The sequence below is a fragment of the Plasmodium relictum genome, assembly GCF_900005765.1.
Source record: "Plasmodium relictum strain SGS1 genome assembly, chromosome: 6".
Lineage (NCBI taxonomy): Eukaryota > Apicomplexa > Aconoidasida > Haemosporida > Plasmodiidae > Plasmodium > Plasmodium relictum.
Genome location: NC_041684.1, coordinates 147,179 through 163,808, shown reverse-complemented (window position 1 = coordinate 163,808; position 16,630 = coordinate 147,179). Strand labels below are relative to the sequence as shown.

Below are 16,630 nucleotides of genomic sequence, written 5' to 3'. Positions count from 1 at the left end.
GAAAAATTTCTTTTTAATTTGCACATAAAAAAAGTTTTTTTAATTGTTTAACATTAAATCACAAAAAAAAAAAAAAAAAAATGAAAACAAAAGGCATCTTAGTAATATGAAGATATAGTCTATTGTAAAAACAATAAAAATATAAATGGATAAAAAAAATTAAAAATTAGTATGAATAATATATATAAATATGTATATAGATACATATAATTAGTTGAAATAAAAGGGATATAATGAAAATAATAATTACTTATTTAGAAGTATTTTTTGGAAAAGAAGAGAAATAAAAAAATTTGGAAAAAAAAAAAAAAAAAATAAATAAAAATATATTTATAATTTCTTCTTTTGTCTAAAAATTAATTTAATGTAAAAATTTAATATTAAAAAGAAATACACACGCACATATATATAACAAAAAAAAGAAAAGAATAAATAAAAAAAATTTTGGCATTCTAATTACGATCATATGTTTATATACATTTTAAATTTCAATTTCTGTATGATCAGTTGCAATACATTCTGTTTTCATTTTTGCAATTTTATTTTCAAATTTAGCAATATCTTCTGATCTGGGTTGATATATTTCACTTGAAGTATTCCATAAAGTTAAGGACCCATCGGAATTTCCAGCTATTAATTTTTTACCTTCACATGACCAAGCTATTTTGTTTGTTGATTTTTCATTAATGCTAGTTTCAAAGTAAGGGCATTCTATATCATAAGAGATATTCCACACTTTTATTTGTCCATTACTACTACTTGTTGCAAAAATTCCTGGGTGAACGGGATTCCATTTAATATCCATTAAATAATCTTCAAAGGCATCAAAAGTAAATAAGGGATTTGTTGCATTCTTTACACTTAATAATTTACATGTCCAATCTACTGAAGCTGTTAATAAAAGATCATTATGATCATTGGTTCCCTCAATTAAAGGATGAAATTGAGTAGCTGTTAATTGTCCATTATGAATATTATAAGATTCTGTTATTCCTACTTTAGTTCCATGTATTTGTGCTTGAAATAAAGAGCCATCTTCTGCACCTCCATATAAAGTATTTATTTCTCCTTCTTGAAATGAAAAACAACAGCAAGATACTTCTTTGTTTCCTCTTTTTAAATCTACTGTATCTGAGGGACAGGTAAGCATATTTAATGACCAGTTACATAATCTTCCATCTGTATCAGCAGTTACTAGATTATGTGCATTTTGAGTTCCTATTATTTCTGCACAGTAAATTGGATGCAAATGCCCATTAGCTGAAAGTAATGTTTTCTGAACTGGCTTTTCTCTAGCTCTGATATCCCAAAGAAGAATATTACCTGTATAGGTTCCTCCTATTATTAAATGAGGATTAAATTTATTAAATAAAGCTGTACATACAGCTGGTTGAGAAGTAAATACATACTCGGGCCTATTGTTCATACTCGTATTCCACACCAAAACATATCCATCAGGATCAGTTGAAGTAGCTGTTTCTGAAGTTCCATAAGAGGCTAAAAATAATTCACTGTATATATGTGATGTCTTAACATCTGTTATTGGTCTTCCACTTGTATATTTTTTACAATAATAAGTGTTCAATAATTTTAATTTTTCTAGACTTTCTGATTCTTCTGATAAATCTTTTGATACAAAGTCAAATATAGTATTAAACATTTCTTGTTCTCCTAAGGTTCTTTCTACTATTTTTGAAGTATTTTCAATAAATTTAATAAAATTATTACTATTTAATATATTTTTCTTTTTTTCTTCATCTAAAGATTTTTTTTTTGATATTTTTAATTTACTTACTTTCTTTGTTTTATCTTCTATATCCTTCTTTATTTCTTCTTCATCTTCATCTTCACCTTCTTCTTCTTCTTCTTCTTCATCTTCTTCTTCATCTTCATATTCGTTTTCCTTTCGGTCTTCCTTTCTCATTTTCTCTTCATTTTCTTCTTCATTTTCTTTTTTTTTGTCTTTTTGTTGCTGGTCCTCTTTTTTCACTGATTTTTTTTTTTTTTTTTTTTTTAATTTTAATATAACACTCTTTTTGTCATTTACTATATTATTATTTAATTTGTCTCCTTTAATTTTATTTATTGAATGGTCTTTATTTAGTGATAATGCAGTTATCTTTTCTTTTTTCTTTTCAGTAGTAGTATTTTTTTCGTCAATTAAGTTAACTTGAATTGATTTATCAAAATGTTTTATATCTTTTTGTTGAACATTTATAACTCTTGCTTCGTTTAACTTGTTAATTTTAAAATTAAAATTTTTTATAGACGTTTTTTTTTTAAAAATAAATGATTGTTCCATTTGATCTTCTAAAGAATTATTGTTATTGTAAAATTTATCATTTGAAATATTACTACTTATTAAATGGTTATCTAAATATTTCATATCTTTATCTTTTCGTTGTTCATATAATTCTCCTATTTCTTTTTCATCTTTTTCTAAGGATTCTAAAAAATTCTCTAGCATTTTATCAGGATCTGGATAATCATCAGTGTATTGTAACTCTGATACACCTTTTGCTCTTTCATTTGATTTTTTCAATTCTTCTAGATACTTTTTCTTTTCTTCTAGTTCTAATCTTTGTTCATTCAATTTGTTTTGTAATTGTATTCTTTCTTCTTCATCAATTGGTTTTAAAATATTAGATACTGAATTATCGTCCATTTTTTTTTTATTCAATTTGATATATATTCTCTTTTTATTACTAAAAAAATATATAACTTCACTTTTGAAATATGTTTATTATCAAAAATTATCAATTTAACTTATTCCTTATTTTTCTTTAATTTTTCTTAGAAGTATGATTATTTTTATCCTTTCAAGAATTAGTTATTATTCGAAAAGAATATATATATATATATATATATATATATATATATATATACAAAAAAAAATACATTAGTATTTGTATATATCTATGCATACACATTAACTTAAATTTTTATAAAATGAAAATCAAAAAGGAAAAATCTAAGTTGTCCTGATAAATATATAAAAAAATAAATTATTTTTCATATACATTTGTTTAAGCTCTGAAATAGTATTGTTTACTCCATTTTTTGTGTCTATTTTTTATATTTTATATTTAAAAAAAAAAAAAAAATTAACTTTTCTTTTGGATAAAAAAAATAACATATTTTTTTTAATTTTTTCTAAAGAATATATATTTTTTTTTTTAATAAAGGTATTTTTTCCATGTATGAAATTTTTTTGAAGAATGAATTTTAAGGAAATACATTTTTTTAAATTAAAAGTATGTTTAACCTTATTTTAATTTAATAAAAATTTTTTTAATCTTTAAAAAGTTTTTAATTGAACTTTTTAAATTAAAGATTTTGAATATTTAACAAAAAAAAAAATAAAATAAAAAAATAATGCAATAAATGTAAAATTAAAAAAATATTCTCACACACATTAAATAAATACTTGTATATATATATATATATATACTTATTTCTTTTTTTGTATATTTTTGAAATAATAGTTTTATAACTTTTAATATGAATTTTTATAATATTTATATAATGAACTTTTTATTTTAAAATGTTAAGGGTTGAAATTCAAGATCTATTAAAATAAAATAAGAAAATTATTAGGTAGAGATTTTGAACTATTAAAAATAAGACTAGAAATATATTTTTATTTTAAAAAAAAGAAATAATGAAATAATCAAAAAACCATGATTAATATTTTTAATATTATTTCTTTTAATTCAAATAAATATAATTTTATTAATATAAAAATATTTTTTTTTAATAAATGAATATTATCTTTGTAGACTACTTTCTTTTATTATTATTTTATATACATATAAATATGTATATAGATATTGCCCTTCATTTTTTTTTTTATAATGAAATATTTTTTTATTTTATAAAAGTAACTACTAATTTTTTTTTAAAGAAAAACTATATTTTTTTTTAAATCTATTTAAATATGTGATAGCAGATTAATTTTATTGTAGAATTTTTCTGTAGAATACATCCCTGTATTATAAAATTGTATAAATAAAAAATTAATTTTTTGTCTTTTTTATTTTTATATTAAAAATAAAAAAAATTGTATTCTATTTACATAAATATTCTGCAAAATAATTTTTTATTTTTTTTATTTAAGTTATAAATATTATAAAATAAATTTAAGTGGAAAACTAACATTTTAATTATTTTCAATGAATTATATTAAGTATTAATATTTCTCATAAAAAAAAAAAAGAGAAAAAGAAAAGAAAATTAAATTAAAAAAATAAAAATTACTTTTAAAAATCATTTTTTTAAAACTACATTCATAAAGATTATAGAATGTCCAGTATTTCCATTTCACTGTTTAATAATATTAATTTATATAGTGTTTATAAAGAATAAAATGATTTTAAAAAACTATTTGTTGTATATACATTTTTTCATTATTTCCATTAATGCTTTCTATAAATGAGAAATAGAAAAGAAAAAATTCATTTTTTTTTTTTTTTCTCATTATTTTACTTTTTTTAATTTGTTTATTATGTCCACATATTAATATGTATGTACACCTTTACTTTTTTAAGAAATTATATTTTTTAAAATATTTGAGATAGAAATATATTAAACTTTTCTAATTATTTAAAAATATTTTTGAAAAGTTCCCTATTTATTCAATTATTTTAAATTAGTCATTTAATTTTTCTTTCTCATAATTCAATTTTTTATGTTTCTATAAAAATGTTTTTTTAATACAATTTTTTATTTGTTTTGTCTACAATATAATAATAATTTAAAAGTATAAAAGTCTTTTTTTTTTTTTCCTTTTGTTTTTGTTTTTGTTTTTGTTTTTTTTTTTTTTTTGTCTATTTTGGTATATATTATTATTTTATATAAATATATATTTAGATCAAATTTTTTAAAAATGATTTTAAACAAAGATTATTTATCAGACATAGACAATTCAACAAGTAAAAATCATATAAATATGACAAGTATATCTTCTAGTAGAAATAATAAAGTAAATAAAGAATTTAACTCTGAAATGGACACTCTCATAGAATTAATAGATAATTCTAGAAATAAAAGTATTTTCAAAATATAAAAGACAATTTTTTTTTTTAAAATGATGTTTATTTCACTTTCTTTTTAACTGTTTTTATTTTTAATTATTTTAAATATTTCATTTATATTTTTTTATTATAGTCTCTCTGTTAGAATCTCAAAATAAAAATAAGAAAAAAGAAGTAGAAAGTGAATATATTTTTTTAAAAAAAATAGGAGATGTTTGTAAGAGAAGTTGCGATTATTATTATAAAACAAATATAAACTTTCATGAATCCTGTGAAAACTTTAACATTCTTTTTAAAATATTTAGTGATTCTTTAGTAAAGATAAAAAAGAGAAATGAAGATGCAGAAAAAACTGAAGAAATTTTAAAAAATTATGAAGAAAATGAATTAATAAATCTGAAGGAAAAAGAGGAAATCAATGAAAAAATAAAAAAAGAATTAAAAGAATTGATAAATGATATAAATTTTATGAACAATGAATCTTTAAATATAACTAATAAAATAAAAGAAATAGATTATCAGATTAATCAACATAAAGAAGCATTTGAATCATTTAACATTTTAACCAATTTAAATTATGAAAAAATTAATATATTGGAAAATGACTTTAAAAGAATATGTGATGAAAAAGAAAGCATAATAAATAATATCAATGAGAATAAGGATAAAATAAAAATATGTAGACAAAATTTAATTGATCAAAAAAAGGAATTGGTTATTTTATAATTAAAAAAAATAAAATAAAAAAAAATTCATAAGAAAATAAAACTGTGTATTATATATGTAATTTTTATTAGCATTACAAATTGTATTAATATTCTTTATTATTATATTTGTATTCTTTTTTATTGAATTAATATTATTTATGTGTATATTTTTTTAATTTCAGGATGGAAAAAATGATACATTAATTTTAAGTGAAAAAGAATTAAAATTTCAAAAAGAAAATTTAATAATCAAGAAAAATGAAATAGAATCTAATAACTCAAGGGTAGAATCACAATTACAATTTTTAGAAAATCAAATATCATCTCAAGAATATTATTTAAATGTAATTAATACTGGTTTAAATAACACACTAAATACAAAAAAAGAATTAGAAGAAAACGCAGAAAATATTCAAAAGGAAATAAATATTTTAGTATGTTCTTTAAAAGAAACAGAAGAAGAAAAAAGAAAAGAGAATAATAAATTTAATGAATTAAAAATAAAAGTAGATGAATTAGGAAATGAGTTCAAAGTAAAAGAGAAAGAATTAACTGAACTAAAAAATGAAGAAAGAATTTTAAATGATAAAATTGAAAATGAAAGAAAAAAGTTAAATCAAAATATGTTAAGTGATTTGAATAAAGAGAAAAATATTATAGAAGAAGAAATTAACAATTATAAAGAAGAAATTAACAACTTAATTTTAAATGAAAAAAATAAAATGGATAACGCTTTAATTGATATTGATGTGAACTGTACTGATAATAAAAACTTCCTAAGTCACTTAGAAGCTATTTTAGAAAAGATGAAAGTGAAAATTAAAGAAGAACAGGATGATCAATGGAAAAGGGATAGAGAAATACAAAATATAAATGTGAGAATTCAGGAATTAATAGAAAAATTAGATGAAGAAAAAAAAAAAAAAAATGAAATAGATGAATTTATAAATTCAAAAAGGGAAGAATTAATAGAACTTAAGAATAAAGAAGAAGATGTTGAAAAATGTTTATCAGATATTAAAGAAGAAATGAAAGATATGAAATTCAATTATGAAAAGGAAGATAATGAAAATAAAGAAATGGAGAAAAGTTTGAAAGCAATTTACAAAAAAACAGAATCAAAAATTATGCAACTACATAAAGACTATGATGAAAAAACGAAAAGTTTATATAACTCTAAAGATTATAAAATAGATATAAATTCCAAAGAAAAAAAAAAAATGAAAGAAGAAATAAGTGAATATTCTGAAAAAATTAAGAAAGAGTATGATTTAAAAAAAGTAGACTTTGAAAAAGATGAAAAAGAAAAAAATGATAAAGAAAACAAAGAACTTGATGAAGAATTAAAAAAAAAAAATGATTTGATAAATTATTATAAAGAACTATTAAGTAAGCATAAGGAAAATGAAAATGATAAGAAAAATTTAGAAGATAATAAAGGAAATGATATACAGAATAATAATTCTAAAAAAAAGGAAAATACTATATCATATCAAAAGAGTAATTCTTATAGTAATTTAAATAAATATAAATTATTTACAGTTTCTGATCAATATAAATTTGGTTATTTTGATGTAACATCCCCTGGAGTTATAAGAAAAGGCATTAAAATTCAAAACCGTTCGGTGAAATCACCACATATAACAAGATTACTTGAAAAAATAAAGAATCGAAAAGAATGCCAAACATTAATAGGCTCTAAAAAGACACCATTGTATCAAGTTAATAGTAATAATAATAATAGTAATAAAATATTTTCTAAAATAAAAACATCAAAAAATAATAATTCTTTTGATTTATTTCAACACTTATAAGAACATTTTATATACACATAATTATTACGTTAATTTTTATGAAATTACAGAATCATTTTTCAATGAATCTTATTTTGTTTAAAAATATTTTATTATAAATTAATTATTTTAAAAAATAAAATAAATGAAAATAAAAAAAAAAGAAAAAAGAAAAATAAGAATTCCATATATACATTTTTTGTTAAAATATAGAGAATTAATTACAAAAGAAAATTTTTAGTTTCTCTTATTTTGATAACAAAAAAATTAAAGTAAAAGAATATATTTTACATGTGTTTTTATATCTATCTATCTATCTATCTATCTATCTATCTATATACCTATATATATATATGTATATGAAAAGGAAAAAATTATTTTATATAAAAGAGTAATAAAGAAAAATTAACTTTTCCAAAATATTTCTATTTCCATTTCAATGTTCTATTTTTTTGTTTTTTATTTTATTTTATTTTTTTTTCTTATTTGTTTTATTTTAATTAAATTTATTTTATCTTTTGTCTTAGTTTTATATTTTTACATTTTATGTTTTATTTTTTGTTATTTTATTATTATATTATCAATTACTACTAAACAATTTTTGAAAATTTTTAGAAAATACTCTCTTTTTAATTCTAATTATTTTTATCAAAAGAAAAAAAAAAAAAAAGAAAAAGAATAATACAAAATAAATTTATCAGATTTTTTTTTTTTTGTATTCTAGAAATATTAGTTTTGTTCTAATTATATATATCATTTATATATATAAATATATATATATGTTAAATTCTTTTTTTATTTTTAATTTTAATATAGGCTTTTCAATTTTCAATATCTATGAAATGTATTTTTTTTTTTGTTTTTTTGTTTATGAAATTATAACAAAATAACAATTTTTATTAAGAAAAATTAAATTAAAAGAAATATTTAAATTTTTAATTTCTTTATAATAAAATATAAAAAAAAAAGAAAAGAAATTATGTGCATACTAGTGTGTAAAATTTATTTCATTTTTTTTTTTTTTTTCATTTCAATTTATTTATAAATGTCCAGCTTATAAATTATATATAGAAATTTTTTATGCCTTTTTTTTTTTCATTATTTTAATTTTATATAAAAAAAAATTATTATATTTTATATTTTTAAATGTTTTTATGCACACATATAAAGAAAAAAAAGATAAATTGAATCATATATTTAAGGAAAATATTTTGTTTTCATAAAATGTAAAAAACATATTTCATTTAACAAAATTGTACATACATACATATATGATCTTTATTATATGTATACATCTTATCTTCATTAATTAGTATAATTTTCTAATTAGAAAAATTAAAATGAATTTATATTTACTTTATCTTTAAAAAATTTATTAATTATTTAAAAAAGTTACATATACAAAATAAACGAAAAAATATAATATAGAAAAATGGTAATAAAAGATATAAATTGAAAGATAAAATAAATAAGGAATATACATATTTTTATTATTAATATTGAATATAGAAAGTGTAGTAATTAGATAAGAATTATTTAAAATATATTTTAAAAAATAAAAAAAAATTTATTATATATATAGTATAAGAGTTAAAATTTTTTTTTTCTTTTTCTATAAAAAATTATGATCATTTTAAAAAATATATAAATATATATAAATATATATATATATATAAAAGATAAATTTCTTATTTTTATTATATTTTTATAAAGGATATTTTTGAATGATAATAAATAGAATTTATATATTAGACAGCTATAATATAATATCATAGTAATTTAATTAAGTATTCCCGTTTTTTTCATACATAGAGTGAAGCAGAAGAAATATTAAATAGAATTAAAAATCATAAAGGAGTAATTGGAATTCTAGTTGTAAATAATGAGGGATTAATAATTAAAAGTACTTTTGATCAACAGCAATCTGATTTACACGCATCATTACTAACACAGTTGTCTAATAAAGCAAGAGATGTCATTAGAGAATTAGATCCTCAAGTTAATAAGAAATAATATATGAAAAAAAGAAAGAAAAAAAAAAAAAAAAATAATGTATTATGCATTATTATACAGTTTTCATTGAAATAACATTACTTTTTTAAATATATGAAATTTATTTTATTTTAATAACCAATTATATTTTTATTTACATATTTTTATGAAACATAAATATATATATATATATATCTTATATAGCTATTTCTATTTAATTTTTTTTTTTTCTTTTATGTATATCTTTTAAAGAATGATATAAATTTTTTGCGTCTACGATCAAAGAAACATGAAATTATGATAGCACCAGATAAGGATTATACATTAATTGTTGTTCAAGATCCTTTTGCCGATAAAGATAAAAATTAACTATTCTTAATAAAAGTATTTATTATTTCTATTTATTAATTTTTTATTTATTTTTGAAATTCCCATTTCCTTTTATTTAATTAACTATAAAACATAAAAAAAAAAAAAACACTGTCATTTTTTCGTAAGTTTGCTAAATAAATATTAAAAAAAAAAAAAAAAATTAAAATATTATCGTTTAAAAATATTAAATTATAAAAATAAAATATTTGATAAAAATTTTTTATTTTTATAAAGAAATAGGTAATCATTTATTTGTTTCATATAATAGCTTTGTAAGTAAAATTATATATTTTTATTTTTTTTTAAATATTAATATCCATTAACCTTAAATAATATTATAATTGGATACATTATATATGTTTATTTTTTTTTTTAAAAAGATTCATCATTATTTCTAAAAAATAAAATAATAAAAAAAAAAAATAAAATAAATAAATAAAAGAGAATATAACATTATATTTAACTTAAAATACATATTATTTTTTTCATACAAAAAAAAAGAAAAAATACTATTATATAATTAAATACACTTATAGTATTAATTGAATGATGAAAATAATTTATTATTATAAATTCAAAAGTTTAAATTGAAAAATATAAGAATAAAATATGGAGAACAAAGATAAAATATTGGGTGCCAATAGCATTAAGATACATAAAAAATTCATTGAAAAGAATAGAAAAGAAAAGAAAAGAAAAATATTAAAAGAAAAAAAGGAAAAAAATAAGATAAAAAAAGGAGAAAAAGAATATAAGAATAATATTGAAAACTCTACAAAAAATGTACAAACTAATAAAAATAATATAAAGAATTTAACAGATGATTCTAAAGTTTCTAAAAAAGATAATAAATATAATGTAAAACATAATTTGAAAAGAAAAAAAAAGAAAAAAATTTCAAAGATATTGAAAAAATTAAGTTCAAAAAATGAAACTAAAAAGGAAGAAATTAGTTCAGTTGTCAAATTTTTAAGTAAAAATGAAGCAGTTAATCTAAAAATAAGTAAAATAAATTTTGTATAAATTATATTTTTTACTCTTTTTTTATATTGTAAAACTAAATATTTATACATATATATATATATCTTTATTCATATTTCATTTTTAGACGATAAAAAAAATGATGGGGAAATAACAACAAACATTAATTCAAGTAAAGACAAAGAATTAAAAGGATTAAAAAAGCATACATTGCAAGATGAGGATGAATATAGTAATAATTTTTTTTACTTTATGCAAATATATATATGTATATATTATTTTATTAAAAAATTTTAAAATTGTTAGTGTTTAATAATTTTTGTACAATGTAACTTTAAAATTATTTAATTTTTATTTTTATTTTTTTTTTTAGAAAAGAAATTATTTGAAAAAAATAAGAGGACTGTTTTTGTTGGAAATGTTCCTTTAAAAAATGTAACAGGCCCAAAACTGTTAAAAATACTGAATATTAAGCGTTCTATTGTTGAATCAGTAATAATTTATATATACATTTATTTTATATATTTTTGTTACATTTTATTCTTATTATATATATATATTTTGTATTTAGCATATATATAAACAAAAATATATATTTTTTTTTCTTTCTATGTTTTAGATTAGATTTCGATCGTTACCATTAGAAGAAAAATATGCAAATAAGAAAAAGTTAGGAGTTATACTTAAAAAATTTACCGTATGAAAGAAAAAAAAAATAATAAGGGGAAATAAAAGATGAACAACAACAATAACAAGAGCAAATAAGAAATAAAAGCAAAAGTTAAATTTTATATATAATTTATATTATTTTTTAAAATTTAATTAGGATGCTAAAGATAACAAAAATGCATTAATAACATTAAAGAAAGAGGATTATGTACCAACTCTTTTGAGTAGAAATGTAAATTCCTCTATTACATTTTTTATTTTTATTTTAATATATATAGTCATTTTCTTTATATTTTGTTAGGGAACAGTGTATGATGGTTATGTATTAAGAATTAATAAAGTTGGAGATAATAATTTTTTTAATAAGAAGAAATCTGTTTGCTTAAGAAATTTGCATAAACAACTAAATGAAAAAGATTTATATGAAATGATGAAAGAAGTAGATGAAATAAAAGGTAAATTAAAATATATTATCGTTTATAAATTAATAAAATTATTTTATATTCTTTCATTTTTATTTTTTTTCTCTATTCTTTTAGGAATTCGAATTTTAAGAGATAACATAACAAGTTGTTCTACGGTTAAAAAAAAAAAAAACAAAAAAAAACAAATAAAATAATTTATAAATATATTTAATATATTAAAAATATTGAATCTAATGATAATTACGTTAATATGTTCATATGTACTTTATATTTACAGGGAGTAGCTTTTATTTTATTTAAAAATAGAAGTTCAGTGAAAAAGGCTATTGAGATGTTTAATGGAAAAAATATAAATGTAAAAAAAATTATATTAAATATATAAAATAACTTGATAAAAATAGAAATTTAAAAATAAGATGTATTCTAATCTTTAGGTATATTTTTCATCATCTAATATTAAATATGTTTATTATAATTTTTTTGTATAGAATAGACAAATTATTGTTCAAAAAGTGATTGATAAAAACGAAAAAGACAATGAGAAAAGTAAGATTGAAAAATTAAAAAAAAGAACATGAAAAAAAAAAAATTAAATATATATGTATATAAAAAAAAAATTTTGTTTTTAGAAAAAAACAAAGAGACAATGAAAAAAGAAATTAACAAAAAATTTAAAAAGTACAGAAAAAAAAAAAAAAAATACTTCAGAAAAAAAATTAGAATAAAAGATAAAAATGTTGAAACAAGTTAAATATTTACATTAAGTGCTTTCATTATATAAATGATACATAAATGTATTTCTGTTTTTCTTTCTTTGTTTATTTTTATTTTTTTTTATTTTAATGTTAATTATATGAAAAATTGAAGTTCCTTTTTTTAAAAATTTAAAAATAAAACTACTCAAAATTGTTTTTGCACACAAAATATTTTTCAGTTTTGTATAAACATAAGGAAAAATAAAAATAACTAATTTTTATGTTGTTTTAGTTTTTTTCTTTTTTTTCTTATATTTATAACTAAAAATATAATTCTAAATTAGAATATTGCAAAATAATAAATATCAAAACACATTAGTTATTATATTTTATGCTGTAGCTAAATACTTTTACTGTTCTAATAGGAAAACATTATAAATCAATTTACTATTATTTTAAAAAATAAATAATAAACATAGTAAATATAACGTATAAATATATGCAGACATTTTATAAAATAAGAAAAAAAAAAAAAATTAGAACAATCATTTTAAATAATATATATATATGTATACTTTTTTTTATGCAAAATGCATATTTGTTTATAATACATCTTTAAATGCAACAATGAGAGTTGTTTAAAACTTTATGATATAAATATTTATGTAAATATACAAAAAAAAAAAAAAAAGAAATATATATATATATACGTTTTTTTTTAATTGTTACAGATTTACAATGTTTTAAAAAAAAAAATAAAGTTCACTTTATTTTATTTTATTTCATTTTTATTTTTATTTTTTTTTTGCACAGAAAAAAAAAATATATCACAACATTTCAAAAAATTCTTGTTTTAAAATATATATATATTTATATATATAAAAGAATAAATATTTACATAAAAACGTTAATTTTATTTCAATAAAAGCATTAAACTACATGAAGTAATAAATATAGGTTATTTTTTATTTAAATGATAAATGTACTAGTAAAGAAATGTTTGAATAAACATTCTTTTTTATATTTTTAATCGTTAAAATAAAAGAAAAGATTAAAAAATTAAAAAAATATTTATAAAAGGTTATAAAAACAGAAGATAAAATAAAAATACTGTTGAAATATTTACAATTTAATTATAGGTATTCTAAAAGTATAAAAAGTAAAAAAAAAGAGAGAAAATAATTACAAAAGCAATGTTGAAAGATTTGATTAAAATAAAAAAAATAGATAGTAACAATATTAAATTAGAATGAATGAAATATGATGAAAATATATAAGAAAAAAAAAAAAAAAGAAACGAATAAACGAAGTACCAATCATTTCATGAATACTAAAGATATAATATATAGAAATAACAGAATAAAATATATATTAATGATAAAATAGAATAATAGATATAAAAACGTAAATATTTATATTAATTTGTATCACTTTATAATTATTTTCTTTTTCTTTTTTTTTTTTGTGTAAGTTATTTAAATTCATTAATATAACGTGCAATTTTGGAAATAATAACATTTATAAGGATAATTATATAGAAATTCATATAAATATGTAAATTGAAAAAATATATATATATAAATGTGTGTATATAGATGTTTATATAGATATATATATTTTAATATATATATATATATGTTTATAAATAATTTTTTTGTTTTCAAGTTATGAAAATAGATAACTAAATTAATATGTGCAAAAGTTTAATTTAATTTTTTTTTTTTTTATCTATGGAATTATAAAAATAGTAGAATAAATAATTGTATGTACAGAATTTTTTTTTTAATTTTTTTTTTTTTCCCCAATTTTTTGTCAAAATGCCATCATTAAAAGAAGAGGTACCTTTTGAAAATAGAGTAGCAGAAACCCATAAAATTCGAGCAAAATATCCAAATAGAATACCTGTAGTCTGTGAAAAAGCTAGTAGATCAGATTTACCAGCTATTGAAAAAAAAAAATTTCTTGTTCCTATGAATATGCTAGTTGGTGAGTTTAAATTCATTCTTCATCAACATATTAATCAGTGTGCATACGGAAATAATATGAAACTATTCAGGGAAAAAACAATTTATATATTTGTTAATAATATTGTACCTAAAACTGGTTTATTAATGCAAGAATTATATGAAATGTATAAAGATGAAGATGGATATTTATATCTTGAATATAGTTGTGAAAGTTGTTTAGGATAAAATAATAAAAAAAGTAAAGAAAAAAATAAAAAAAATAAAAAATTAAAATTTTATTTCTTTCACAGTATATTTTTTTTAATATTATGTATATGTTGAATGCCGCTAATTTTTTCTTTCTTTTTCTTCTTTTTTTTTTTTTTAAATCAAATAGTTTTTAAATATTTTTAATAAAATTATTAACACTGTTAAATTTTTTTATAGAAATATATGTATGAATACATATAAGGAAATATTTATTTTAGTTTTTTTTTTTTTAATATTATTTCATTATAAATTTTATTTATTATTATAAGATGCATATATATTTATACACTTAATTCTTATTAGAAAAACAAAATTAGTTATTATGTCTATTTTAATAATATTAGTATTTTATTTTTTATAGTCAAAATATATGTGAACATGTGTGTATATACACATATTTATTTGTTTTTTTTTTTTTTTATTTCTTTATTATTTTTAATAATATATGCTTATATTTTTTTTTTTTTATAAATGTTGTGTATGTATTTACTTTTTTTTTTTTTTTTTTCTATTTTAGTTTGAATTAATTTTGAAAACTAACAAATTATCTTAAAAATAATTTCAGTAATAAAATTATTATATTGTTTAATAGATATTCCTTCATATGAAAATGAAAGTGTAGATTTTTATAATTTTCAAATATTCATAGAAATATCTTAGATACATAAAAGAGCTATGATCTTAAGATTTAAAGAAAATAAAATGTAAACTCATATTATTATTAAGAATTTTTCAAAAATTATTTATTTCATATTTATCTTACTAAAAATTAATTTTATATTATGGTCTATTCAAAAATTATTCAGTGCTTTTTTCTGTAATACTAATATTTTTATCTTTTGTTAATGCATATTGTCGTTTCGATATAAATATCTTCATGGTTTAGATATAATAATAATTCTACATCCATTTTTAATTCATATAAATTTTTATTCATCTTTTTTTTTTTTTTTATAAAATTTAACGTATTCATTATATGATTCTTCTATTCATATTTTAATTACCTACCAAATTATGTTAAAATTCGTATATATATATATATATATATATACATATTTTTTTTTTTCTTCTGTGAAAACATAAATAAATTTCCACATTATGTGATAAAAATACTTCTATAAATTCAAAAAACACAAAGATAAAAGAAATAAAAAGAATTATATATATATATATAATCTTAAAGAATAATTGATCTAATACTATAGTTTTGTAAAATGTAATAAATCGGATGATATATTTTAAAATCATAATTTTATATGGGAAAAAAGTAGAATATTGATAAAATCCTTATAGGATTTAGATAATGATTTGCATGAACAATCAAAATTTCTAAAATAAATAGTAAAGAAGAAAATTTTTTAGAATAAACAATTAAAAAAAAGAGAAAAGCTATAAAAGAAAAATCTCAATGAATATTAATTTAAATATTAAAATAAAAAGAGGTGAATTAATTTGTAACTTAAAAAGGTTAATTTAAAGAAAGGGAGGAAGGAAAAAAAGATAGAAATACTATGTATATTAATAAAATAAAAATTACTGATAGTAATAAAACGATTTTAATAATTATAAAACCATACATAAACAATTAAAATGGATATACTTAAAAATGATGAAATTCTGTAAACATAATTAAGTAAATATTATATATGTTCTGGTACAATCACATAACTCAATTATAATTACAATAAAAAAATATTTATTAAAAAATAAATTAAATAATAACATATATAAAAATCATGAAATAATA

The 16,630-nt window shown here is 17.1% G+C and overlaps 5 protein-coding genes across 5 annotated transcripts; 4 read left to right on the top strand and 1 right to left on the bottom strand.

Annotated features, from left to right (window-relative positions):
• Nucleotides 1-481: 481 nt before the first annotated feature.
• On the bottom strand, nucleotides 482-2,665 carry PRELSG_0603900 (cytoplasmic dynein intermediate chain, putative; the record flags this gene model as incomplete). The annotated part of the gene is made up of 1 exon (XM_028675488.1): nucleotides 482-2,665. The coding sequence occupies one exon, from the start codon at nucleotides 2,663-2,665 to the stop codon at nucleotides 482-484; it is 2,184 nt and encodes a 727-aa protein (XP_028532072.1).
• A 2,220-nt stretch (nucleotides 2,666-4,885) lies between these two features.
• Nucleotides 4,886-7,554, top strand: PRELSG_0603800 (conserved Plasmodium protein, unknown function; the record flags this gene model as incomplete). Its single annotated transcript, XM_028675487.1, has 3 exons — nucleotides 4,886-5,048; nucleotides 5,167-5,747; nucleotides 5,923-7,554. The coding sequence occupies 3 exons, from the start codon at nucleotides 4,886-4,888 to the stop codon at nucleotides 7,552-7,554; spliced, it is 2,376 nt and encodes a 791-aa protein (XP_028532071.1).
• Nucleotides 7,555-8,965: 1,411 nt separating this feature from the next.
• Nucleotides 8,966-9,894, top strand: PRELSG_0603700 (flagellar outer arm dynein-associated protein, putative; the record flags this gene model as incomplete). Its single annotated transcript, XM_028675486.1, has 3 exons — nucleotides 8,966-8,968; nucleotides 9,346-9,531; nucleotides 9,778-9,894. The coding sequence occupies 3 exons, from the start codon at nucleotides 8,966-8,968 to the stop codon at nucleotides 9,892-9,894; spliced, it is 306 nt and encodes a 101-aa protein (XP_028532070.1).
• Nucleotides 9,895-10,506: 612 nt separating this feature from the next.
• Nucleotides 10,507-12,723, top strand: PRELSG_0603600 (large subunit rRNA processing RRM protein, putative; the record flags this gene model as incomplete). The annotated part of the gene is made up of 10 exons (XM_028675485.1): nucleotides 10,507-10,900; nucleotides 11,006-11,110; nucleotides 11,252-11,370; nucleotides 11,498-11,575; nucleotides 11,705-11,779; nucleotides 11,849-12,002; nucleotides 12,087-12,127; nucleotides 12,250-12,327; nucleotides 12,461-12,518; nucleotides 12,602-12,723. 10 exons carry the CDS (start codon nucleotides 10,507-10,509, stop codon nucleotides 12,721-12,723), a joined length of 1,224 nt encoding a protein of 407 aa, XP_028532069.1.
• Nucleotides 12,724-14,484: 1,761 nt separating this feature from the next.
• On the top strand, nucleotides 14,485-14,859 carry ATG8 (autophagy-related protein 8, putative; the record flags this gene model as incomplete). The annotated part of the gene is made up of 1 exon (XM_028675484.1): nucleotides 14,485-14,859. One exon carries the CDS (start codon nucleotides 14,485-14,487, stop codon nucleotides 14,857-14,859), a length of 375 nt encoding a protein of 124 aa, XP_028532068.1.
• Nucleotides 14,860-16,630: the final 1,771 nt, after the last annotated feature.